Source organism: Dermacentor albipictus, chromosome 10 (assembly GCF_038994185.2).
Source record: "Dermacentor albipictus isolate Rhodes 1998 colony chromosome 10, USDA_Dalb.pri_finalv2, whole genome shotgun sequence".
NCBI classification, from domain to species: domain Eukaryota; kingdom Metazoa; phylum Arthropoda; class Arachnida; order Ixodida; family Ixodidae; genus Dermacentor; species Dermacentor albipictus.
In genome coordinates, this window is record NC_091830.1 from 24429816 (window position 1) to 24457664 (window position 27849).

At 43.9% G+C, this 27849-nt stretch overlaps 2 protein-coding genes and 1 pseudogene across 2 annotated transcripts; 1 reads left to right on the forward strand and 2 right to left on the reverse strand.

The window, feature by feature from the left end:
- Positions 1-738: 738 nt before the first annotated feature.
- LOC139050841 (oocyte zinc finger protein XlCOF6-like) lies at positions 739-2504 on the reverse strand (the record flags this gene model as incomplete). The annotated part of the gene is made up of 1 exon (XM_070527633.1): positions 739-2504. A coding segment is annotated over one exon (1152 nt), but the record flags the coding sequence as incomplete, so codon positions are not given.
- On the reverse strand, positions 2498-15792 carry LOC139051063 (oocyte zinc finger protein XlCOF6-like; annotated as a pseudogene).
- A 486-nt stretch (positions 15793-16278) lies between these two features.
- On the forward strand, positions 16279-23986 carry LOC139051064 (uncharacterized). Its single transcript, XM_070528114.1, has 5 exons — positions 16279-16295; positions 16401-16433; positions 16674-16732; positions 23492-23636; positions 23774-23986. The coding sequence occupies exons 2-5, from the start codon at positions 16419-16421 to the stop codon at positions 23888-23890; spliced, it is 336 nt and encodes a 111-aa protein (XP_070384215.1). The 5' UTR covers positions 16279-16295; positions 16401-16418; the 3' UTR covers positions 23891-23986.
- Positions 23987-27849: the final 3863 nt, after the last annotated feature.

Sequence of the window (27849 nt, forward strand, 5' to 3'; positions counted from 1 at the left end):
TATTTGCATCGAATGGGACCTTGTCATATGGGACATGTTCCGAGAGCTTCACAAGCTTATTCACGAAAGCCTTACAAGCATATTTTATTAACCAAACAGGAAGTTTGCCCAATGCTATGGAAAAACTCAATGTGCCGGAAAATTGACATTCTGAGGACATAAGGAGTATATTATACATGATGCGTGCGCAAATCTTTGGGATAATCACTTAATCACAGCCTTTGGAAGAGCTTTTCACACTAGGATTCAAAAATGCACACTAATAAGAGTATAGCATAAGCATTTCTATTGCTGAACAATATTTCTCATAACTGCATAAAATGCCAATAAACCACTGTACAAGTGCGATCACTTTAATTTTCTTGAAGCATTGCGCATAGTAATATGCTAATGATTTAAAAGATTACATGCTATTAGTGCAACCACTGAAATATCAACAATTAGCAATACCCATTCACAAGTCTTTCATTTAGTGCATTGAAACAGACCTACACAACTGATTTCGTAATTAGCAGCTCAATACTTAATTGTAGCAAAGTGCTTATATACAAGAAAACAAAAAGCTTAAACATCTTAATAATAAAAAGACCGTCAAAGACTCTCACATGCATAGAGCCTACTGGCAACAAGAATACGAGTCTAACAGCAAAATCACTGCAAAAATTGGGCGCAGGCTAGATGGTAATCCACGTGTAGATTTGAAGTGCAGAATGAACAAAGGGTACTCGGAAGCAGAAAGACAAATGCTAACTTCGAAGGACTTTATTAAGAGAAATAACACACATATATGCACTGGAGATCCATGAAGAAAGTAAGAACATGAGAACCAAGAAATAATGACAGGTTTCACAACTCAGCACTACTGTGCAGCAAGTGTGCTTGGAAAAGTAAAGTCTTTTGGCAAAAGATGCACTGATGTGACCTTTACACATGAACCAAGAGAACATTGAATTTTTTCTGCTTCAACGATCTCCGGTGTGTACTGGCTTGGGGACCAATACATTCCTGAGCTTTTGGAAAGTATTAAAACCACTCAAAGAGCCTCTTACTTTACTGTATGCGCAAGTAAACTTTTAGTGCGGAGTTTCGCGAGAAGGTCTTTGAAGGCACTAAAGGCACTGAAATGACATCTCACCTACGTGGACGTGTAGGTGTTGGTTCAGAGTACTGTTTCCTGGAAACGTTGAAGGACACAAAGAGCATTGAAATGGCATCTTGTCTGTGCGGATGCGCACGTGAGTCTTGAAATTGTCCAAAGCAGTCCCACAAGAAGGGCTCTAAAACAGCCTCACACATTGGTGGATGCGAAGGTGAACCTTTAGTGCAGACTTTTGCTCGAAAGTTTGAGGGCATCAAGGCCACTGAAGTGGCATATCACCTGTGTGGGTACTCAGGTGTTTGTTAAGGAGATTCTTTCGTGAGCAGCTGTGCGTGCATAAATGGCACTGAAATGGCCTCTCGCCTGTGTGGGTGCGCTCATGATTCTTCAGTGTAGACTTGTGTGAGAAGCTCTGAGGGCATGAAGGGCACTGAAATGGCCTCTCGCCTGTGTGGGTGCACTCATGATTCTTTAGTGTAGACTTGTGTGAGAAGCTCTGAGGGCATGAAGGGCACTGAAATGGCCTCTCGCCTGTGTGGGTGCACTCATGATTCTTTAGTGTAGACTTGTGTGAGGAGCTCTGAGGGCATAAAGAGCACTGAAAGGGCCTCTCGCCTGTGTGGGTGCGCTCATGATTCTTTAGTGTAGACTTGTGTGAGAAGCTCTGAGGGCATGAAGGGCACTGAAATGGCCTCTCGCCTGTGTGGGTGCACTCATGATTCTTTAGTGTAGACTTGTGTGAGAAGCTCTGAGGGCATGAAGGGCACTGAAATGGCCTCTCGCCTGTGTGGGTGCACTCATGATTCTTTAGTGTAGACTTGTGTGAGGAGCTCTGAGGGCATAAAGAGCACTGAAAGGGCCTCTCGCCTGTGTGGGTGCGCTCATGATTCTTTAGTGTAGACTTGTGTGAGAAGCTCTGAGGGCATGAAGGGCACTGAAATGGCCTCTCGCCTGTGTGGGTGCACTCATGATTCTTTAGTGTAGACTTGTGTGAGAAGCTCTGAGGGCATGAAGGGCACTGAAATGGCCTCTCGCCTGTGTGGGTGCACTCATGATTCTTTAGTGTAGACTTGTGTGAGGAGCTCTGAGGGCATGAAGGGCACTGAAATGGCCTCTCGCCTGTGTGGGTGCACTCATGATTCTTTAGTGTAGACTTGTGTGAGGAGCTCTGAGGGCATAAAGAGCACTGAAAGGGCCTCTCGCCTGTGTGGGTGCGCTCATGATTCTTCAGTGTAGACTTGTGTGAGAAGATCTGAGGGCATGAAGGGCACTGAAATGGCCTCTCGCCTGTGTGGGTGCACTCATGATTCTTTAGTGTAGACTTGTGTGAGAAGCTCTGAGGGCATAAAGAGCACTGAAAGGGCCTCTCGCCTGTGTGGGTGCGCAGGTGGTCATTCAGGTGACGCTTTTATGAGCAGCTGTACGGGCATGCAGGGCACTGAAATGGCCTCTCAACTGTGTGAGTGCACTCATGATTCTTCAGTGTAGACTTGTGTGAGAAGCTCCGAGGGCATGAAGGGCACTGAAATGGCCTCTCACCTGTGTGGGTGCGCAGGTGGTTGTTAAGGTTACTCTTTTGTGAGCAGCTGTACGGGCATGCAGGGCACAGAAATGGCCTCTCGCCTGTGTGGGTGCGCAGGTGTTTGTTAAGGAGACTCTTTCGTGAGCAGCTGTGCGGGCATAAATGGCACTGAAATGGCCTCTCGCCTGAGTGGGTGCGCTCATGATTCTTCAGTGTAGACTTGTGCGAGAAGCTCTGAGGGCATGAAGGGCACTGAAATGGCCTCTCGCCTGTGTGGGTGTACAGGTGGTTGTTCAGGTGACGCTTTTGTGAGCAGCTGTGCGGGCATAAATGGCACTGAAATGGTTTCTCGCCTGTGTGGATGCGCTTATGAGTCTTCAGATGACTTCCGCGAGAAGCTTCGAGGGCATGAAGGGCACTGAAATGGCCTCTCACCTGTGTGGGTGCGCACGTGGTCGTTAAGGTTACTCTTTCGTGAGCAGCTGTATGGGCATGCAGGGCACAGAAATGGCCTCTCGCCTGTGTGGGTGCGCAGGTGTTCGTTAAGGCGACTCTTTCGTGAACAGCTGCGCGGGCATAAGTGGCACTGAAATGCCATTTCACTTGTGTAAAAGCACAGGTGTTGCTTCAGATGAACTTTTTGTGAGAAGCTTTGAGGGCATAAGGGCATGGAAATGGCCTCTTGCCTTTGTGGGTGGCAGTTGTTGCGTCAGGTTCAATATTGGCGAGAAGCTTAGAGGCACAAATGGCATTCAATCGGATGCTGGCCTGCACTGATTATGGTGGGTGCTTCAGACCATGTTTATCTGTCTCGTACGCACAGGAGTTATAGCTGTGGTCGCATCCTTGATGTGAATTCACCATCTGCAGTTGCTTGACAGCTGGAATGCCTCAATGCTGCACAAGGAAAACAAGACATGTTACCTGACAAATGCATTTCACTTCAAAACAAAAACGTAATGACAAAATGCCAGAATAACGAAAGAACATAGATACTTGTGGTAAAGATCCCCTTTTTCATCGTTCAATAAGTCTTGGAGCATAGTATTAGTGCAAGCTGCTGTTGTAACCAAGTGTAACAACCTGAACATTTAGTTATACCACCATGGGCCTCATGACCAAAATAAGAGCCGCAGCATTTTGTCTCAAACTGGGATTCATCATAGCGCTCGTGGTAGACTGCTACATTTACGAAATTTACTTATAAACAACGCAGACTCACTCTAGTCTAGGCAGGAGTGAATATGAAGAAATTGCAAACATCAAGGAACAAAAAAACAAAAATTGGAGAAATTGCACAACTAAACAATGCAATTTATAAATATGTCATTTCAACTTTCAACATTGCCAAAAAAATTAATATCTATATATATATAATTCATGGCATGTAGCACCTGTATTATTCTGTGGTTTTGATGAGCATTCACACAAGAAACTGGACACAGGTTAAGCAATTTCATAATGTTGGACGTTGTCGTATATTAAATACAAGAGTTTTAGCCTGTTTCATTTTATTTATACATACTGCAGCCTCAATAAGGCTATTGCAGGGGTGGGATGAACAATGAACATACAAACATTTACAAGCAAGCTCGCGAGAATTTTCAGTGGTAGTAAATGGATGTTGCCCGGCAATGAATGACTTCAATTGTTGATGGAAAAAAGCTGTACTTAAAGGAATCAGTGCGGACAAGAAAGCTTGAAATATTTAGAGCATGGCTACTCCTTATGGGTTAGGGTTTGGAAAAAGTCAAATAGTTATCTAGAGAGGAGGGACGAGGAGAATTTATTAACATGTAAAAGGAATTTAAGACATTCAAGTTTACGACGCACTGCAAGAGGAGTGATACCAAGTAGGGAAAGAAAGATGGCAAAAAGTCCTTCTCCTATCTCCAACAAACAAAATGCACTGCCTTTTTTGTACCGATTCTAGTTTTTTGACGTCACGGTGTCTTGTATGGATTCCATACAACGCAGCCATATTCGTGGATAGGGCAAATGAAGGTTTTAAATGTTAGTTGTTTCTTGAGCAGAAAGATGCAGCATACGATGCAAATAACCTAGTCTTTTAAGGGCCTTATTACAGGTGACATCAAGGTGTTTTGATCATGACAAATTGCCTGTTAGAAGGATACCTAAATATTTCAATTTGAAGAATCAATTGAAAGCAATACTATTAAAGGCATAGGCAAAAAAGGAAGGGCATTAGTATCATGCACAGGACATGGATAGTTTGGGAAAAGTTCATATTGATTTGCCATGCTTTCAACAAGCCACAGAATTCAGCAAAAGAATTGTTAAGGACAACATGATCACTAGAAGATTTAGTTGTATAATATAAAACACAATCATCTGCAAAAAGGCGTATTTTAACTGAGGTGTGTTATTGGGAGATCATTATTATAAACCAGGAACAAAAGAGGACCCAGTACTGAGCCTTGGGGAACCCGACTAGAAGGCATCAAGGGTGAGTTAGTAGAGTAGAACCGTACATACTGTGTGCGCTGGGAAAGAAAATCCGATATCCAGCCAACCAAGGATGCATTCCTTTAGTATTGGCAGGGTGGAGTTACGGAGTCGCCATCTGTCGGAAGCACCTCCCTTGGGTATATGAGGGATCACGTGGCGCACTCCTCCTAGGTTTCGCTCACGGCGCTCAATAAAAACACCATGCGGCAGCCCTCTTGGGCATTTATGTAGGTACTCTCAAAACTAGGGAAGTTTTTGACTGTTGATATAACAATGTTGGGCAAACTGAAAGCACAGAATCATTTAGAGACGCTACCTCTTTACCGAATACGTACAGTACGGGAATGCCACTGCGCGCAGTCGCTGCGATGGAGTCTTCCGAACCGGCTTCTTGCATGAAATTTAGGCAAACGCTGAAGGTAAACTATGTGAAATATTTTCTTATAGTGGGCTGTCTGTATAACCAAATGGGGTACAACAGAATGGAGCCTCAATCCAGCGATAGCACGGGTTCACAGCGACCGACTGCACGCCTGCATGCATGTCCACGCACAATCTTTTGCTTTCGGTGCGAGTGCGTTTTCGCACCGTGCCTCAAGCTTTAGGTGACAGCATGTGAGCATTTGACAGTACACTAGGAACCATTGTTGCGTGGACGCTATCAGAACTGTTCAAGAATAATTCCATTATAGAGACTTCGACGCCTAGCTACGGCGACTGTGAAGTGCCTTCACGACAATTCACTCTTTTTTTGTCTTCTAAATTCTTGGTCATTTCAATATTATTTCTCAAATTGTGTCGCACTGTATGTTTATCGGTCTTCTAGCATGCGATTTCCCTCTGCTCGTTTTTCATAATCCAGTGAATTAATTCATAACACAAACATGACCATATGCCATGCCTTTTTTTTAATGTGCGTCTTACCACCCCCTTTCCATTCCAGTGAACTTGCCAGTATCTAGCATAACAAGTTCATAGACCAAACAGTCATGACAATAGTCGGGCAGTGGACACAGGCGAGCCTCCCAGTGCGCGTTTCCTGCTACTCACCGAACATTGCGCAGTCCCGGCACCATAGCAGAAATTTTTCCTCCATCTGCGCTTGCTGCATACCCGAGTTGTAGCCAATGGCTACCTGACAGTTCTAAGTTTCGCCGGCCAACCTTCGCGCAGCTCCTTGTCCTGTGGCTACATGTGAATGAGGCTGACACCAAGCTCCGTTGCGTACGTCTGGCACTGCGGCACCGAGCAGTAGCCTACCATGCTGCACACCTCTAAAGGCAGCCACTACCTATTATAGTACTTTCAAATGTTGTCAAGAAGACACCTAAGGCAGTAAAGCCTCACCATTTAATCAGAACTACTGCGGAGGTGGGACTTTAAATTTCCTTTTCAGCTCGCTTCGGCACTTCCGAAGCAGCCGACGCAGCTGCTGTGTCCACTTCATCCCTCATGCCATGTCACGCAGACGGTGGCGCTAGCTTTTCCAGTGGTGGAGCTCGCCGCCAATAGCAAATAGCTTGTGCATAAGTTTAGGGTGTGAGACAGTGTTGAAGGCCTTTGAAAAGTCTATAAATATAGCATCACTCTGGTCACCTATGTCTAAAGAGCTGCTGATGTCATAAAAGAATTCTGTCAGATGAGTTATACTGCTGAGGCTATGCCTAAAACCATGCTGGAAAGTACGTAAAATCTCGTTAGTTTAAAGAAATTCCACAATGTCTTAAAGATAGCATGTTTGTTTGAGTAATTTACATGAATGTGCTGTTAAGGAGATAAGCCTATAGTTAAATAAGAATTGAATGTTACCCAACTTAGTTTCCATGAGGGACGAAGGGTGGCCATTAAGAGATTTTCTAAATAGATTTGTGCCACACCAAAGGGAGTATCGAACGAGAAAAAGAGTCGACATACCGTCAGGACCAAACAACTTTTGGGTGTCAGAGTTTAGGATTAGGTTTTAATAACACCCTAAAAAACAGGGATTACCGAGTTATCAGTCGTAAAGAAAGACTGGAAGTAGGCGTTAAAAGAAGTAGGTATAGTCTGCATATCAGAAACTGCAACATTGTTAATTATAAATGTGTTCGAGGATGGCCCAGGTGGTAGGATAGCTTTGCAACATTTACAGCGATTTGTCTTCATTTATTTTGTCAAGGTTACCTTGTAATGAAAATCTTTTGCAACATTGATTTAAGAACCAAGCTTCTTTTTGGTGCTAACGAATTGCATGAGTTTTCTTGAGTTGCCAGAGCATTTTGATCGATGTAATCTGGCCACAAGACATCATTAACGCAAAAGGTCTCTAGTTATTAAAGAACTTTCAGTTTGTTTTCTTTGTTTTTAAAGGAATGAAAACGTGTATACCCTTACTGACAAGATTTTCGTGGAAACTTGTCAAAGTATTAGTATCACTAGTACTTATTAGCTCACACTCATCAAAGGAATAGCACAGGGTGTCTGTAATTGCCAAATCATCAGCGCCGTTAAAGTCGGGAAATGTGCAGTAGATATAGCGGGATTTAGGGCCGATGCCTGGAACTGACATTTACACAGCATTGTGGTCCGATATTCCATCAATAACATCGCATTGATAACCGGAATTAAAAAGGGATGTAAGCAAAACACGCTCAAGGACTGAAGTTTACCGAGTGAAACCCTGAACGATCTGGTGCATGCCACAGGTCAATCAAATGTGAACCATCTCCCGCCCAATAGCTACTTCATCTCCGCTCACTTTCATTGAAGACCAATCAACATTAGGAGCATTAATATCGCCAGATAACATTGGATGAAGAAGTATTGTAACTATGCAAAAATTTATTAGATTGTGTGAATACTCAATATTAGAAGCAGGTGGATGGTAAACGAGCTCTATAATCAAAGCCATATTTGCAAGTTGGACATTACACCACAAAGACTCAGTATCAGGCTGGGCAGAGGGTACAGAAAAGTGGAGGTGAGATGTAACAAATAGAGCAACACTGCCTCCTCTCCCGAATTTTGTCTCTCGGAGCCACTTTGAAGTCAGGGAGGGTTATTTCAGAATCATACACACCATCACGTAACCAGGTAGCAGTAACACTGATATTATGTGGCGAGCAAGACAAGACCAACGAATGAAATTTAGAGAAAGTGCTGACAAGGCTTCTTGCATGAACATTTAAAACGGAGAGTTTTTTGCTAGTACCGTGAAGTCAAGGAGATTTGGCCCTAGGAAGGGTTTCGGCGGGTTTAGCTGAGCCACCAGGTGATCTGACAAGAGTATTGGACGTGCTATCCCAATTGTATCATACCCTGTCGATAAATACATGATCAAATCGAAGTTCCACAGGTGAGCCACTATCCCTATGGGAGGAAGACACTTGGTGCGTCGAGTGGTGAAGAGTCCTCACCATCTGCGACACACTGTCAGTTGTTCTGTAGTGATTCCAGATGAACCTAATTGCCATTCGCTGTACTCATTCTAATTTAGGAAGTTTTTTTTTGCGTTGTGATACCACGAAGCTAATGCTTATTCAAGGAGAGCTCTACCAAGCATAGTGAATGCTAAAAGCTTTATCTGTATGCTGCCGCCTGAAAGTTTGCAAGGAGGTTCCCTAAAGTTCTTAAAGCGCTCACACAAAAGTTTTCAATGTGCTTGTTCCACCTCATGTGTTCCATTATGTGTTCCACCCTGAGGTACTAATAGTCAGAAACATTATTAAGTACAATGTTGCAAATGAAATAGGGAAATTGTAAAGATCTCTTCTTCCTGCTTATCTTCATAACAGAGCACTCATTAATGTCTAAGCCTATTTCCCACTCTTCACACCAGTGGCAAACCTTACCAAGATTATTGCTGAGGCTAGTTTCATTGGCTTTTGATATAACTATTGTGTGCTGCATCAGTGAAAAACTTTATTTTAAGTTGGAATCTACGGTGTTTGGTATGCCATTGACATACATTGGCAACACAATCAGTCGCAAGACTGACCCCTGTAGTATGGCCGACGTCATGGAAAGTGTCTCAGAAATAGAACTGCCAACCTCGACGTACAGAACACGGTTTTTGAGGTAGCTCTGATGTCCATTTGTAGTGTCTATTGCAACTCCAGAGAGCTTATACAGAACTTAAGCTTTCCATAAAACCATCCTGGACTTCAGACACGAAGTTGCTCTCTAGGTATTGTTTGAGGTGCCGACAGATCCCGTGCTTCAACAATTTGCAGCAAAGCGAGTTCAGTGAGATAGGACGATGATTTCACACTTTAATGGGGGATGCAGAGCTAAAATTGTGATTTTCGCCATAACGACACATCTTATAATTTTGTTTCTTTTTGATTTCTAGTCATATGTTGCGGGGAAGAGAAAGATGAAGGTGTGTAGAGAGAAGGACGAAGACTGTGGCTGCTGCTTGGGCGCCATTTTCTATCTCCTTTAAGTACACACTAAACGAGTACTGACACAAAATTTCGAAGTCGAGTTAATGTGTGCAATCGATTTACGTGGGCACACACACACATCTGCAATATATCAACAGCGAATACGGCTTAGAACATAATTAAATTCAATTTTAAAGTATGTGCGCACAGCCAACCGCAATGCGCGGCACCTCGCGACATCGACAAGGAATGTAAACAATGGAGAAAACTCTGCGTCACAAGTTTGCGCTGCCATTGGGGCGGGCCCTGCAAGCAAGTTTCTCGCCGCTCCGATTATCCTCGTAATTTTTTTTTTCTCCCTGGTCGTGAGGTTCACTTCTTTCGCTGCTGACGGCAGTACAAGAATCTGCTAAAATATGTTTTTGACACAAAATAACTAGTAAAGTGACCTTGAGAGTGTGCATGTTATAAAATGTTGCGTGATATAGTAAATCGTTGCCACAATTTCGACTCTCAAGAGGACAGCACAGCTGCCGCTGAAATCGTCTCTGCAAAGTGGCTCGCCTGGCTAACTTGTTTCGTCAACACTACCAATGGTGTAACGAAGACTAATTGTATTATCGCTTTTAAGCGACATAAACGTGCAGGCATTGATTGTGTCGAATATAGAGGTTTTATTATCAGCTATGGACAGGTCGCAAGGGCCGTTGGCCTCGGATCTGACGGCTAGTGAGCTAGGCCTATATACTGTTTCCCAGCAGTAGAAGTGGTCCAAATTCGTGCGTGCCGCTGGACGCTTAGAATGGACCCTACTTAAGACCAGCCGGATTTGCTCATTTCATTTCAAGCCTGCCTGGTATAAACAAAACCGACCAAGCCTAGAGCAGTCCAGTGCTCTTCCACCAAGACTACGTACCCCCAAGCCTGATGCTGGGTTGACTTTTACCTTGCCTTGTGTTCTGCTCCGGAATATGCTTCATTCTCAAAGCACCCTCAACGAATGGCTCGTACTCCTCGTACCGGTGCGTGCACACATTGATAGCCGTCGCTAGGCGCACCTTCCAAGTTGCTGCATTGTGGTGGATCCGATCAAATGTGGTTGGCCTTGTCTAATTCGGCGGCAGCTACCACAAACAGGAAATAGTCGCTGTGGGACAATAAAAACAAGGAGGACAATGATGGCGAGGGCATCGCAAAGCAGGACCTTTATTAATGTTTCTGCAATCCAATCGCAAAGCACCTGTAGGCATAGCAGACGAATTAGGAAGACGAAGCCGTCGTGCTGGCGAGCGTACCGGCGTGCGCACGTCAGAGTTTTGTGAGGTCACATGTCCAGCTGTGTTTACATTCCTTCTTCAGCCCATTTTGTTGCTCTTTAAACCGAAACTAAGACTGGTCGCAAACAAGACTCAAAATAATTACCTGTCGCGCTCTGAAGCCAGTGCTGTTTCGTGAGGTGATTACTGGGTTACTAGCTACTTAGTGCAGCAGAAAAAACAAGATCAAAAATTTTTGTGTCGGTACTCTTTTAAACCAGGACATATTTTTCGTCAACTGTGAAGTTTTCTTCCTGAGAAATCCAAATGGTTTTCATTTGTAGATTTCTACTACTTACAGGTTAATGCCAATTTTTCTTTCACAAACCTTTCTGCACCATTATTAATCTTAACTCGTTTGCCAATAGAAATCTGTAAGCCATCTAGGCAAGTGTTACCCGTTGTGACCTTGTCTATATATTCATTCAGCCATGCAGCTTGCAATACAGAAGTGAAAGTAGCAGTATAAGTGAAGGCGCCATTATCAATATAGTGGTAACAGAGGTTGATATGTGTTCTAAAAATAGTTGTTGGCATCACAAACCTATGCACATCAACACTCCCGTTTACACCGACCATACAAGAGCAATTTTCTTTATTACAGGATACAACACAGTAGGGTTCATGGGCTACATTCAATGCTACAGACTTGGATGTAAAAACTGGCACGTGTGTTATACGTGAATTAAGTGTAGAATAAAGAATTCAATGAAAAAAACTGCCAGACGATGTTCATAACAAGGACCAAATTACTCTTTATCTTTTCACACGACTCCAGCTTTTTCTAGACTCTTTTCTATGAAACACTGCAATCCTTACCAGATCATTAAGATGTGTTCCAAGAAAGATACTAAAGACAATTGCGAAATCAAGCTAAAGTAAGAGATTAAGTGTTCGAATATTTCTTTTATTGTGAGGAGGGCATTCCCAAACAAAAAAAAATATGTAAATGTAGAACAGGAGTGCTAGCCACTTCTTGCTTCCAATAACTTGAGCAGAAAGGAAATGGTGAGGGCAGAAGAAAAGAATTTAGTTTCGCCAATCAGGCAAGGCAGTGACATGATAGCTGGTGAAACACAATGCCCAGTAAGCCTCAAAGGGACCCTGAAACAATTTGGCAATTTCATACAAACCTACCGAAGCATTAGAATAGGTCCTTCAGAATTAGAAGGAATTCATTAGAATTAGAATAGGACGCGTGAAAGTGCTCTGCATGAAGCGTGTAATTTATTATAAGATTTAAAAATATACATTGCTGCCGATCGCAGCACATCACTTGGCTGAATTTTAAAGGGACCCTGAAACGATTTGGACGATTTTCTACAGACATACTGAGTCGTTAGAGTGGGTCCTTCTGATCATTAATTGACACATCTAAGTGCTCCGCGCAAAGCGTGTAATTTATTATAAGGTTTTAAACATGCACATAGCTGCCGATCGCAGCACGCTGCTCGGCGGAATTTTAAGCCGCCCCTACCCATATGACGGAAATCACCCGTATGACGTCAGTGGGGCGAGCTATCCGATTGGCTGAGCAGGGCGCGTGATCGATAATTTTTCCAACTTTATGGTAAACAATTGATCTTCGTAATAGTTGGAATGTTAGTTAATTTGTTTTTGTAAAAAGAAAGTAACATAAAGGGAAGGCACAAGAACAATTTTTCAGTACACTTAAGCACTTCTGGCAGACAGCAAGCGTCGTCTGCTTGTGTTACAACATACTCCATTTTGACGAGAGCTCCGCGGTCAAAGTCGGTCTCAGTCTTTTCGCGAGCACTATGATTCGACTTTGTTGCCTTGTGGACTGCAAACCTAGCGACTGGCAATATGTCAGGCTGTGACATCGTGTCCCTCTACAAGGCAGCATACGAGCTAACTGGCTGCTGCGCATCGGACTGCCGCTATCCGATCGACGCCAGGATTTGCGCGTTTGTGGCCGTCACTTTACACCGGAAGATTACTAACGCAATAGCGTTTGGCGAGTCCGGTATTAGGGCAAACGCAAGCGCAAGGGGACAGGGTCTGACCGGCTGACTGTGCTGGGATGAGCCATGAGATGAGCGGAAGGGCAAATGTGAATGGTCTGCACGGTGCAGCCACCTGGTGGCACAGAGCTCAACCATACACAGTAGCAGCAACAAAGTGTAATCTTCTTTGCTGGTGGTGTAGATTTTTCGCAGGAGTGTAATCATCAACACCTTGTTTTTATGTTTAGAATGTTTTACACTTGGTCAGAGCAATATTAGCGCTTTGTTTGACTGCTTAAGGGCTGCGCCAACAACTGTCTGTACCATGCTGACCGATCAGGATGCTCACGTACGTCTATGCTAAAGTTCCTTCATCTGCTTGAGTTTATGCCTCCAGTCATTTGCCGAATGACCAGCTTGCCTGTGGTTACCGGAATACCGGACACAACATGTTTTTGTAAATGTTTAAAATGTCTTACACTTCGTGTAAAAGCTCTGTGCCCACAGGTGGCTAGTCCGTGCAGACCGATCAATCCACTCACGTACGTCTAAGCTAAAGTTCCTTCATCAGCTTGAGTTTGTGCCTCTCGCTATCCGTCAAAATGCCCAGCTCGCCTTGTGGTTACCGGAATAACAGACAGGTTCAGCGCTGTGACATAATGCTCGCAACGCACGCTGCTTTGATAGCTCTTTCTTGGGGCTGACTGCCAAGCACCTGGCTGAGTTTGGAGAGGCTTCGCGTGCTCGCACCTAGAGAACCGGAAGTCGACGACATGACGTGCCATGATGATGCAGACCCAGTGAAGGCAGAGCTTAGCCCCCATCACTAGGCGAATGAGTCGAGGAGAAAATGCACAATTATGGAGGAGGGTAACTCGCAATCTTCCGCAGCTCTCTTAATATGAGACGCTTCACACAAATTGTAGTGCGAGTGTTTAACTTTAGCTGTGCCCTACGTGTCCATAAAATTTGTTCAAACCGTTTCAGGTGCCCTTTAAGGCCGCCCCACACTCAGCGTTTTTACGGCGTTTTGTCACCTGGCATCGATGCTGAGGGTGGCGCACTCACAAGAGATCGCTGCAGCCGCCCGATGATTGCAGACCAATCAGTGCTGGTCCGCGTGCCGCTCATGTAGCTGGATGCTCTCCCTGGTGCCGGTTATGTGACGACGTCAGGAGACGCCAACGCCAGAAAACGCCGGTAGAAACACTGAATGTGGGGCGGGTTTTAAACTGCTTCGAGCAGCATTCATCAAAGTGACCATTCGCAGGTGCAAGCAAGCAATCTCCCTTTAAGACAGAAAGGAAGAGCAAGTTTTATTCATTTGTCGAATTTGCACATCCTCGTGGCAAAGTCGGAAGACTCAGCAGTTTTTCTCCTCTTACCTGTCCAGACTTAGCCACTGCTCTCTACTAAAAATAGATGCTAGCTTCTTACTGCTGGATTAATCCAGCTTTTAACCACATTAATAGGCCTCACGCTACCTTAAGGCAAAAGGACATCAGTACTATCCAGTAAAAATTAGAAGCAGAGCACTGGAACATGAAGACTAAGTAGAGGCATTGAATCATTGTTTTTAGAAGTAGATTGAGATAATTTAAAACCACCTCCACAACTGTGAAGGGTATGTGCTAGAACACAAAGAAGGCACATACACCCGTTCTGTCCACTCTCTCTCTCCAGTCAGGATCAATATTCTCCATCAGCAGAACGGCTGAGAGGTACAATCCTGCCAGCAGAATGAGAACTGTTCTTTCTGTGTAATTTCCTTGTAAGAAATTTTGGGATTCTAGCGAATCAAAACGACCAGGGGAGTTCTATATCTCTTTGCATGATAACATTTTGCACAAGGCAGCTATCATGGCATGCTTCAGTCAAAATGAATTTTCATACACGTCACGAGAGAATTATACTCCACTGCTAGCAGCAGAACTGCCAGCACTGCAGTTGAACCAATTAAGGAACGGAATGAGCAAATTACTTTTTAACACTGGCCTCAAAATTTGTATGGCTGTGTCGCAAGTGGTGCTCTCAACGGCAAAAGGTAAACATCAATATAAATAAGTTGGTAAAATCGGCACTTCCTTAGCGAAATTCCCCTACTTTGAGATTCAAACTATTTTGCTAAGTACTGTCGCCAACCGATTTCTTTCTTTATCGTTTTCCCAAACACGGGCCAGTGTGCGACCAACTTGCATAATAAAGTTTTTTCCGTTACATCCCGTTTGCGGTAAAAGCATATGTTAAGTTTCACATACTTTCTCTGGGAATTTGTCCTTTTCTTCACTGAGTCCACGGTAGCTTCTTTCGACTTCAGTCACCCAAGCTCTCTGTGATAACCTGAAACGAGCGGGCGACATCCTTTATCTCGCCGGTCGAGATATTTTGCAAGATACTAACTAGCCTTGCCGTCATGCGAGAGAGTGTAGCGTTTATCACTACCGATACTCACGCTTGTCATTGGCAGCAGGAGTTAGGGTGCATTAGTGTTGGAGACAGCATAAAATGCGCGCCACACCGAAAATAGGGCGCAAGAAAGCACGTGAGGAATCAGCACGAAAAGCAGTCATGAAAGCAACGGTGCGCCAGTGTTGCCACGTTGGACGAAGCAGTGTCACCCAAAGCTAGAGAAATTGTAGTCCAAATGTCATATCACTCTAAGCAGTGTTGCCCAAAGCTAGACAAATTGTAGTTCAAATGTCATAACACTCTTAGGCACAGTTACACTCTTTCGATTTCCTCTTCTGCCACACAGCGATAATCGTCATCTGCCTTGATGCGTTTCCTTTCTTGAAAACTCCGCGCCCGCTACTTTCCTGACATGAATGCTATCATGCTGATAACGCGCATGCCGTTCGTTACTGGCAAGTACCGGGCTCGCAGCGATAAAAAATGGAATGGAATGGAAAAACTTTACTCCTCTATATCTCCGAGAGATTGGCGGTGGGCCGGGGTCTTCATGTCTTGACTCCGGGCCGCTTCACAAGGTCGGCGCCCCTATTCGAGGGCACCGCTCTTGCTGCCTCGCAGGCGTGCTGCACAATTGCCCGTTGGGCTGCGAGCTCGCTGCTGGTGAGCAGACCCTCCCATTCGTCACTAAACGAAAGCAAACGCATCACGGCGGATGACGATTATTGTTGTGTGGCACAAGGAGCACTCCAAAGGGTGTAACTTTGCCTAGGAGTGTATCTTCAAGGAGTCCAATGGTGCCGAAATTGACCGCTGGGCAGATATCACATTCTAATAAAACATGTTCCATCGTTTCCCTTGCGTTACCGCAGCAAGCCAACACTCTATAACAGCACATGCTTTTTCTTCCTTATTATATCTCGCTTTATAGTTGGGCGGGCGTTACATCCCGATCTCGCTTCGAAAAGTAATGAGCTTCCCTTTGAGTTATCATAAATTGTCTGTTTCCTGATTTCATTTTTTCCTCTGAAGTAGTTACTCATGGCAGGTTTTTTTTACCATTTCCGCCATCCATGACAATATTTAAGCCTCTCTGACTTGACGTTATTTGTTGCTGTGTTACCCGGCCTACAGGCCCCAAACTTGCTGGTAAGCTTCCTACTTCTTTTCCTCCACTGTGAATCAATTTTTTTCTTTTCTGCACAAATATCTCAAAACTCTTACAGTCCATTTACGTTCTTCCATATTTGTCAGTCATTCCTCAATCCATGGATGGATGGATGGAAGGTAGGAGCGCCCCCTTTTAATGGAGCGATGGCAGTTGCCACCATGCTCAGATTTTTATTTTGCCTTTTATTTTTATCTGTGTTGTGTCTCATTGAATTTCTCAATTTTCTTTAAGTACGTTTTCCTACCCTTTTAGCCTTATGTAATATCTCTGCTTTTTTGCCACCAATCCTCCAATCGCCTTTTGCTAATTTCCACTGCATATTTATTTACATGACTATTATTATCTCTGAACCCTAGGGCCTCAGGAAGGGTGACTGTGGCCGCATCGACATCGGGCTTGATACCATCACATATTTGTATGAGGTATTCTATTGTTTCTACATAGTTACCACACACAGTACATGTGTCTTCTTCATCTTCATTAAATTTCATTTTATGGCGCCGCATTAAGACATCCTGATCTAGCTTCAAAGAGTAGGGCACTACCTCTTTAGTTATCATAGAACGCTTCCTTCCTGATCTGCTGTTTCCAGTATCGATATAGTTCCACACTATGTTTCTTTTCCATTGAATTTATCCAATTTTTACCTTCCGCGTTTTTAACCTGTCGTTTAATGCTCTGTCTTTCTTCGTCCTCGTGTCTGGCATACTTACTGGTTAGCTTCCTCTTTCTTTTCTGCCATTGTGAGTCAACGCTCTTTCTGTATAGGTATTTAAACACCTTAGCTGCCCACCTGTTATCGTCCAATTTCCTCAGATGTTTTTCGTATAGGATTTTACTCTGAGCTTCCCGTGCTTCGAACGATGCCCAGCCCATGTCCCCCTGTACTGCTTCGTTTGTGGTTTTCCCATGGGCACCTCGTGCTAACCTTCCCACAGCTCTCTGATTTACTTCTAGTCTCGACTGAACCTCTGCCCTTAAACATAGGACCGCATTCCCGAAAGTAAGCCCCGGCACCATTACTCCCTTCCAAATACCTCTCAGTATATCCTACCTGTGGTACCCCCACAATGCCCTATGTTTCATTATCCCGGCATCGCTTAGCCCTTTCGCTATGAGAGACTGTTCGTGCTTTTCGGTGTACATCTGCCCTTTGTTAATCCATATCCGGATGTATTTGTATTCGGTAAGGGTGTGCGAATATTCGAAATTTCGAATACGAATCGAATATTTTCCTTATTCGAAGCGTATTCGATTCGAGAAATGCATATTCGTAAGTTCCCGAATATTCGAGGACGGCCGAATAATGGTCGAAACGGCGAATATTCGGACAGACTGAGAATAATTTAGCAATTAACGAATTATATGCTTGCTCCACATTCTCGTAAAAACATGTTTATTCACTGAGAGCTTCACATGATCCGCTCATTTTCTGTATGCTCTGCATCAAGATGGCAAGTTGGGCCAGTTTGTTGGGATTCATAGTAAGGTTTGTTACAGCGCAACACAAAACAGGGACAAAAGAAGGTACCAAACGACGACACAGCGTTACAGCGCTGTGATCTTAAGTGCTGTAACGAATCTTACTATGAATGTGTACGCTCTGTTCCAGTTTATCTGCATCAGGCCTGTGAGACATGATCAGTTTAAATTTTTTTTTACCAAGCTTTATTCCAGGGCTCTTTCATAACGATATATGATGTACTTTCGGGCTTTGTAAGTATGCTCAATAAAATATGCACCTAGAAAATGTTACCTGGACAAATGATGTCACAGTGCATAGAGTGCCCTTAATTTCTGAACATGTTGAGCAGTCAATTTTCCTTGGCGATAATCTGTAACAAGCGTTTACCTGACAGAGCATTACCTGACAGTACCTGAGTGCATTACCTATAATGACTGCCTCTTTAACCTGAAGCAGCCTCGTAAAATGCAATATTATTTTTAAAAGGGTAATGAAGCTATTGTTACCTCGTTTTGCATTTTTTTTAATACTACACATATATTCGATATTCGATTCGATATTCGAAGACAGTTTTTCGCCTTATTCGTATTCGATTCGTATTCGAAAATTTCAATATTCGCACACCCCTAGTATTCGGCCATTCGGGGTATTTCATGGCCTTGTATTGTAAGCACCTGATCAGTGGTATCATTGAAAAACAACCCACCGGACTTAGCTGCATTAAAACTGAAACCTAAACTGTCTCCTTCATCTCCACAGTAATTAACCAGAGTTTCAAATCTTCTTGGCTATTTGCTAACAGTACTATATTGTCCGCATACATTAAACTCGGTAGTCATTGCTCAACAACCTGTTCGCCTAATCTGTACGACAGATTATACCCTAGATTGCTTCGTTGTAACCTTCTTTCCACGCTTATCATATGAAGCCTGAACAGCAGCGGTGATAGAGCACAACCTTGCCTTCATCCTTTGTGAACCTCAACAGTTGTCGTACTCTAAATTCCTTCCCGTGTTATCTCAACATTATTTTCTTGATATAGTTCCTGTAGAAAATCAATTAGCTCATGACCGAAACCTTCAGCTTTTTATATGTTCCACAGGAGTTCCCTGTTCACGTTGTCATATGCACCACTTATGTCCAGGAAGGCTAAATACAGGGGTCTATTTTCCGCCTTAGCTATTTCTATGCCTTGGGTAAGCACAAACAGGCTATCATCTAAGCACCTACCACTTCTGAACCCTTTCTGAAGTTCTCCGAGTATTCTATTACTTTCTACCCATGACGTACTGCACTTTTAATTTCTCCGCCTGCACCGCCAGCCTATAACTGATGTTATCATAATTGGTCGGAATAATTTTATGTTCTTATCACCCTTCGCTTTATAAATAATATTCATTTTACTCTGTTTCCCGCTGTGCGGAATTTGCTTATTTGTTATGACTGCCTCCAATGCTTTTATCAGCGTTTCCTTGCTTCTTGGGCCAAGTTCATTATATGCTTGATTGGAATTTCGTCTATACCCGAGGACGTGCATTTTGGAACATTTGCTTCCGCCTTTTTCCAGTTAAGATTGGTCAGTTCTAAGCATTTTTCTATTATGCTATTCTATGTTGCTCCCTCATTTGGGGCTATTACCCTATTGTCTTTCCTAAATGACTCTGCTATAACTGAACCAATGTAGTTCACAGCGTCACCTCCCTCTAAACAATTTCCTTCGGCATCGTGAATTTGTTCCTGTTTTCTGTGATTAGCTTTACCCAGCCACCTTATATGGTTCCAGAATTTTCTTGATCCCCCTTTAGTTGCATCGCGAACTTCAGCCAGCCAGTGGTCAGAAAACTGCTTTATTTTAGCCTGGACGAGGACCTGCACTTGTTGTTTCTTTTGTCGATAATATTCCCATTTTTGGCCTATTTCCTCTTCAGATAACTGCGCCCTCTTTGCTTCTCTGTGTTCCTGAGATGCGCACCATCGTTGTTCGATGACCTCTCTAATTTCCTTATTCCACCAACTTTGTGGCTTCCTCTTTCCTCTCCAGCAGTTTACTCCTTTCACTTCTTTTATTTTTGTACTAATGAGTAGTTCTGATTATAATCCCACCTTTCCATGGGATGTTTCTCTATTGCTTCCTCTATGCCAGCCGCTATTTGCGCTATTTGTTCGTTATTTAATTTTGAGTACTCTTTTTGACTTCCCTGCATTTTTCTTTTGAGTGGGGCTCCCAACTGTGGACTAATACGCTTATGATCACTTCCGAGGCTGTACTTCCCCTCTTCGTTAGTTTCCATCATTGCGAGCTTGCTATACAACCCCTGCGACATTAAGCAGTAGTCAATGGTCGTTTGTCTGTTACGGGACTCCCACGTGATTTGTCCTTCACACTTAGTGTCTCTATTTACTAGAACTAGGTTGTGTCGCTCTCAGAAGTCTAGCATCAACTTCCCATTATAATCTGTGTATCCATCCTGATCCTCGATGTGGCCATTCATGTCGCCCAGTAGACAAATATCGGCATCTTCTCCAAACTGCTTTATATCGTCATCGAGACACTTCGCTAGATCTTTGTTTTCTTGCCTGCATTTGTCCCCTGTCCCTAAATAAACTACTCCTAGCCATGCCTTTTTACCGACAATTCTACCTGACACCCAGACATGTTTTTTGCAAGTTAACTTTATTCTTTGCCAATTTGTTCTTTGGTGTATAAGCATACCTACTCCTCCCTTCCTCTCCGTTGTTGTTCTATTGCTCCCTTCCCAGACGTAGCCTTCAATAAACGGTGGGTCTTCTAGATCCCCAAGATGTTTTTCGCATAGCGCGTATACACCTACTTCTTCGTCCTTTAACTGCTGTTCTATTTCTAACCACCTCGCTCTCTTTCTACCGCCTTGCATGTTTATGTACCTGATCCTGGTGTTACATTTCTTTGTAGTTTTCTGCCTGGACCTTCTAGTGGCCATTTTATTGGCGTTCCTCTATTGTTGCACTTTCTACACTGTTTCTGCCTACCCCTACACCTTGAGGCGCAGTGGACCCCCTAAAGAAGCTACTGCCTGACCTGCCAGGCACCAGCCGATCTCGGCTCCTAGCCTACCATTAAAGTGGATGCCATCTCGTGTAAAGCCTCTGCCAAAGCCTGCTCTATGCACTTCTCTGTTTATGTCTGCCACTTCAAATCCTTTCTCCTGGTTTAGCTTTCTTATCACACGATTAACAGCCACAACGTCCTTGGCAATTGCTCCGTTCCTTCCTTGCACCTCCGGCACTGTGCATACCACGATCTGGACTTGCTGTGCTATCGCCCTTAAATCGTCAACTCCCTTTGCTAATCTTTCCACTACTTTTGCGGCTTCACCATACAGGACATCATTTAGCCCTGCCGCTACCACTACCAAATTGCGGTGCCAATGTCGGTCGTTCTTCAATCGACAATTAATAGGGCAACGTCCTCTAGAGATGAAATGCGGATCTTAAAGGCTATGCTTTTGCTTAGCTTAAAAGACGTCATACATGTCAGATCTTGGACCCCCCTTTCTAAAAACTAAGCTGAATAGTAAAAGTTTTCTGGACATAGTCCTGTTACATTATCCCCTCAGCCAATAGGTGGTCTCCAAAACTTGACGCTTGGGATGTGTTTTCGGCTCCCGAAATCGCGTAAGGTGTCTTCAACCAGCAAAAGTATTGGCGGCAAGGAGTTAAGAGTCGCCATCTATCAGAAGCGCCTCGCTGGCGTAGTATGCGGGATCACGTGGCGCGCTCCTCATAGGTTTCGCTTACGGCGCTCAATAAAAACACCACGCGGCAACCCTCCTGGACATTTATGCAGGTACTCTCAAAACGAGGGAAGTTTTTGACTGTCCATATAATAATCTTGGTCATACTGAAAGCACAGAATCGATTACAGACGCTATTTCTTTACCGAATACGTACAGCATACGTGAACGCCACTGCGCGTGGTCGCCGGGATGGAGTCTCCCGAACCGGCTTCTTGCGTGAAATTGAGGCAAACGCCGAAGGTAAACGATGTGAAATATTTTCTTATAGTGGGCTGTCTGTATAACTATATGGGGCATAACAGAATGCAGCCTCAATCCAGCGATCGCACGGTTTCGCAGCGACCGACTGCGCGTCTGCATGCATGTCCACACACAATGTTTTCCTTTCGCTGTGAGCGCGTTTTCGCACCATGCCGTGAGCTTTAGGCCGCAGCATAAGAGCATTTGATAGTACACTAGCAACCATTGTTGTGTGGGCGCTATCAGAACTGTTCAAAAATAATTCCGTTAAAGAGACTTCGACGCCTAGGTACGGCGACTGTGATGTGCCCTCGCGACAATTCAATCTTTCTTTTTTGCCTTCTAAATTCTTCGACATTTCATTATTTCTCAAGTTGCATCGCACTGTATGTTTATTGGTCTTCTCAGCGTGCGATTTCTTCCGCTTGATTTTCGTAATCCAGTGCATTAATTCATAACACAAACATGACCATATGCCGTGCCTTTTTTTTTAATGTGCATCTTAACGCTCCCTTTCTGTTCCAGTGAACTTGCCAGTATCTAGCATCGACAAGGTCATAGCAGAATGCGTTGTTGGGCAAGTAGGTTTATTGCATTTGGAATATTGGATGCGCTTAGTAGACGATCAGAAGGAACAAGACGGGACAGGCGCCTGTCCCATCTTCTTTCTTGTGATTGTCTACACAGCGCATCCAATCTATCCAAAAACAAGTTCATGGACCAAACCTTCATGACATTAGCCGGGCAGCGGGCGCGGGCGAGCGCCTCGGTGCACGTTTTCTGCTACTCACTGAACATTGCGCAGTCCCGGCGCCGTAGCAAAAATGTTCCTCGCCCTGGACTGAGAGGCTTCGACCACCCATCCTTCAAATCTTTACAATTGCAATGAAGTTTCTGTCTGTCCTCGCGTCTGCGCTTGCTGCATACCCGAGTTGTAGTCGATGGCTGTCTGCTGGTTCTAAGTTTCGCCAGCCAAGCTTCACGCAGCTCCTTGCCCTGTGGCTACGTGTGAATAAGGCTGACACCGGGATTTGTTGGGTGCGTCCAGCACTGCGGCACCAAGCAGTGTCCTACCATGCTGCACGCCTCCAAAGGCAGCCACTACCTATATAGTACTTTCAAATGTTGTCAAGCAGACAGCCAAGGCGGTAAAGCCTCACCACTTAATCAGAACCGCGGCGCAGGTGGGACTTAAAGCTTTCGTTTTCAGCTCGCTTCAGTGCTTTCGAAGCAGCCGACGCAGCATTGACTTCCCGTTGTGGTCGGTATAGCCATCTAAATCCTGTATGTGGGCATTCATGTCATCTAATAGGACAATTTCAGCACCATTCCCGAAACCCTTAATATCAGCGCTTATGGATTCCACTAACTCTTTATTCTTCTCTGTGCAATTATTTCCGGTCCACACATACGTAAGGCCCAGCCAAGTTTTTTCCCACTCATTGTAGCTGATAAGCAGAGGTGCTCTTGACATTTTGGATTTACTCTTTTCCATTTGGCTCCCTGATGGATGAGTATTCTGACTCCCCCTCCCTTTCTTTCCGACTTAATCCTGTTGCACCCTTCCCAAACATAATTCTCAATAACTGGCGGCTTTCCTGGGTGTCTAAGGTGCGTTTCTGTAACTGCATACACCCCTATTCGTTCTCTATGTAACTGCTCCACAATCTCTGCCCACTTTTCCTTTTCCTAGGGTCGGCAGCGAGTGCTGTCTCTCCGCGACTACCCTGAACTACAGAAACCTCCGCTCCAAGGGAAAACTAGCGACGCGGCAGACATCTAGTAAAGGAGGCATCGCAGTGCAATTAGCAGTTATGGTGGTCGCCGAGTTCATGCATGTACGTACAGAGCGCTCTGATTGCTTGTTGTGGATTTTCTTGCCGCGTTTGCACATTCTTTATATGCACGGGAAGCACTGCATTTCTAAATATTTCTGGGTGTATATGTGCATAAGCATTTGTTTGTTTGTTTTCAGAGAAACCTGGCAACCACCTTTCTGGCTGATCAAAGCATACAGCAAAGAGCCAGGACCGCTACGTCATCCAGCAGCTGTGCAAGATTGGTAGTGTGCACATTGCACGTCTCTCACTAAACAACGCCACAAATTCCTCAACGACTTCAGAGTATGATGTAATAGCTCTGCAGAAGCCCACAAGGTGGAGGGAATTAATAAATTGTAGCATTGCCATTTGTAGGGCGTGTTGGTAAATTGAAAGCATATTTAGCGCCAGCAAATAAGGACGGAAGGGAGACAACACAATGCGCAAACTTCAACAACTTGATTTTTAGGAAGTACACCTATATAAACCATGCACAGTGGCGCCACCTTATCCAAATCTTACCCATCCAAAAAAGCCGTCTCCTTATCTAACAGGTCGATTGAAGGGGCACTAACACACGTGTCTCTATTCCGCCAGATAGCCTGCGCTTCAATGATCTTTCGCACGTCTTTATCTTTGTGCTTCGCAAGAGCCCGGCAGGATTCACACATCGGCGCACAGCCGCATTCTTGACAGTGGGTTGACAGATGACCGTATTGCTTATTTTTCACAGCTTGGCAATGTTCCCGTAATCGGTCACTAAGACATCTACCTGTCTGTCCGATGTATTTTTTCCCACAGGACAGCGGAAGCTCAAATACAACACTCTCTACGCATCCCACTGGCGCTTTTCGATGATTCATAGAGCACCCGGCAGCTGGCTTACGGTACGGGTCTGTCAATCGACATATTTTAGATAAAGACGTGCGAGAGATCATTGAAGCGCAGGCTATCTGGCGGAATAGAGACACGTGTGTTAGTGCCCCTTCAATCGACCTGTTAGATAAGGAGACGGCTTTTATGGATGGGTAAGATTTGGATAAGGTGGCGCCACTGTGCATGGTTTATATAGGTGTACTTCCTCAAAATCAAGTTGTTGAAGTTAGCGCATTGTGTTGTCGTCTCCCTTCCGTCCTTGTTTGCTGGCGCTAAATATGCTTCGAATTATTAAATAAAGAGAAATGAGACATCCATCCAATCGTAGAAATTGCTGCAAAAGAGACCCATGTGGGTTCCTCGAAAATAAAGCTTTGCAGTTGATGAAATATTCGTCCTGGTTCAGGACACAAAACTGGGACCGCCGCCTTTTCCGGGGCAGCCGCCCTACCATCTGAGCTAACCAGGCGACTAGCAGATGGTAGGGCGAAGTCGAACTCATCAACAACTCTGAAGCAAAGGCAAGAGTTTGACGTAATAGTTCGGCAGAAGCCCGCAAGGTGGAGGGCGGTAATTAATAAAGGGAAATGAGACATCCACCTAATCGTAGCATCTGCTACAAACGAAACCCATACGGGTTCCTCAAAAGGAAAGCTTCGCAGTTGACAAGAAATTCGTCCTGGTCCGGGATTCGAACCCGGGACCACTGCCTTTCTGGGGCAGCCGCTCTACGATACGAGCTAACCAGGCAGCTAGCAAAGGGCGAAATCGAACTCATCAACAACTCTGATGCAAAGGCAAGAGCTTGACGTAATAGTTCTGCAGGAGCCCGCAAGGTGGAAGGAAGTAATTATCTGCTAGCCGCCTGGTTAGCTCAGATGGCAGAGCGGCTGCCCCGGAGAGGCAGTGGTCCCGAGTTCGAGTTCCAGACCAGGACAAATTTTACGTCAACTGCGAAGCTTTCTTTTCGAGGAACCCATATGGGTTTCCTCTGTAGCAATTGCTACAATTGGGTGGATGTCTTATTTCCCTTTATTGAAGACTTCAGAGTAGAATCTATTGTGCACAGATTGAAGCAGTGATATTTTCCTTTACTTCAGCGCCAAGTTATATGCATATCCTCTAGGCTGCGTGCACTCAAACGCAATGTATTTACTGCCGAGCCAGATTGTGCCTTTGTAAGTCCAAATCAGGGCAGTTTCATTTAGTGGAGAAAGAGCAGTCTTTGTGCTTCCATGTGTGAAGCTCCAGAACTGTACTTTTTGCTACCTTGGGGAGAATTTGGTAGCAACACAAACGTGCAACCCTCTTTGATATTCTCACTGACACTTAATAACTAACCTTGTTTCGAACACCTCAAATTTGTTAAGTGAGCAACCCGTCCTGATCTTTCTATAAGTTGTGTCACATTTAGTCCCGGTTCGGTGCAGAGCCAGAGACAACCTTGAAATAGCAGATCGTTTCTAGTGCTGTACACTTAAGAAATATCCCTTAAAAAAAGAGAAAAAAAAAGTGTGCGTTTCATGTTTATTGTTTGCCATCATACACTTGATTAGGTGCAATGAAGCACTGCCATCACAATGGGTTTTTGATGGCACCTGCTTTAGACCTTCACCTGCATCACCACACAGGCGGTCATAACTCGATTTCATGTGCGATAGCATTTGGAGGGCCTGAATATTTTAAATTTAACTACCCTACATTAGTCAGAATTGCGCGACGTACACACTTCAAAAAAGATAATGATGACTAATGACTTGTTTATACATTCGAGAAAGGTGATTCAACAGCTTTTGACATGAAAGAAAATTCTTGGGCACATCAGTGTACCTTGTGGTTTGCAGTTCAGACTGCACTATCTGTGGGATTGTCATGCCTGAAAAGTTTTCATCTAACATTGGATTAAATATCTCTGGGATTAGCCCATATATTTTGAATAAATCTAAACATCCTATTCCGGACAGACTTGTGTGCAGGTGGAATGAGCGCATATGGGTTTAAGGCCTTTTGGCACTAATTATGCAGTGTTCTGTAAGCAGCTCTATACTAACTAAGCATATCTTTTTAGTTCCGAAGTTCGTTTTGAAGCCTTTTGAGTTGTCGTACCTGGTCTAAAAGGCCTCAAATCGTTTCATTTTGACGAAAGTCGCCGGAAAGTGGTGGGCAGGTACATCCCACGAGTCCCAAACTATCTGAAGTCGCCGAAAAAAAAATTTATTCATCAAAAGGGAAGCCTAAATTCATTCAGTGCAAACAAGCGAATATATATATATATGCCACCACACTTTAATAATTAAGATTATCCCCAAATAGACGAAACAAGTTCTTCACACTGACTTTATCAATCTAAGCTCATTAAGTGTTTCTCTGTAGTGTTCCTTTAAGACCGACCGATAGGCTAGTTGATGATTTATAACTTGGTTCTTAGCACAGCACACGAAAAAAAAAACAAGAACAGAAGAAATTGGGGTATGCACAAGGTCCAGAATTTTTTCAATGTTTGATTTCTTTGTGTACCTGTTGTTCAAGGTACGCTGCTTATAGCCAAGTTATACTTAAAGGGAATGAGAGGAATGCTAGCAGCGATGAACAAAATGTTTTGAAGGGTCTTAGGTAATAACGGATAAATGACAATCACTAAACTTTCATTATTTGCTTGTTTTGAAGCGCGAATAAGGCTCTCTCAAATTTTTTCCCACTGCCCAGGTAAAGGCAAAGGTGCTAGCAACTCTATATGCGCATCGAAAAGGGCCTTTGTTATAAGTGTATTGAGAGCTTCACACATGTATTTACGAAAGCCTCACAAGCATATTTCATGAACCACGCAGGAAGTTTGCCCACTCTAATGGAAGTACTCAATGTGCCGGAAAGTTGACATTCTAAGGCAATAAGGAGCATATTATGTGTGATGCGTGTGCAAAGCTTTGGGAGCACAACTTAATCACAGCCTTTGCAAGAGCTTTTCATACTAGGTTTCAAAAATGCACAATAATAAGAGTATTGCATAAGAATTACTATTGCTGAATATTTCTCATATGAGCATAAAATGCCAATAAACCACCGTACAAGTGCCATCACTTTATTATTTTGAAGCATTCCGCATAGAAAATGTTAATGAATTGAAAGATTACATGCTATTAGTGGAGCCATTCAAATATAAACAATTAGCAATACAAAAGCATTAGAATTTATAAAAGTGTCTTATTTATTGCATTGAAACAGACCTACACAACTGATTTCGTAATTATCAACTAAATACTTTATTGTAGCAAAGAAGTGCTTGTATGCAAGAAAAAAAGAGCTTAAACATCATAATAATGAAAAGACCATCAAAGACTGTCACATGCATAGAGCC

Bases quoted from the DNA above. Each gene is read 5' to 3' on its own strand.
- LOC139051064 (XM_070528114.1), top strand. The intron at 16,733-23,491 runs GTATGAGGTATT...TCCTTTTCCTAG, and splicing joins CTTGATACCATCACATATTT to GGTCGGCAGCGAGTGCTGTC. The intron at 23,637-23,773 runs GTACGTACAGAG...GTTTGTTTTCAG, and splicing joins TGGTCGCCGAGTTCATGCAT to AGAAACCTGGCAACCACCTT.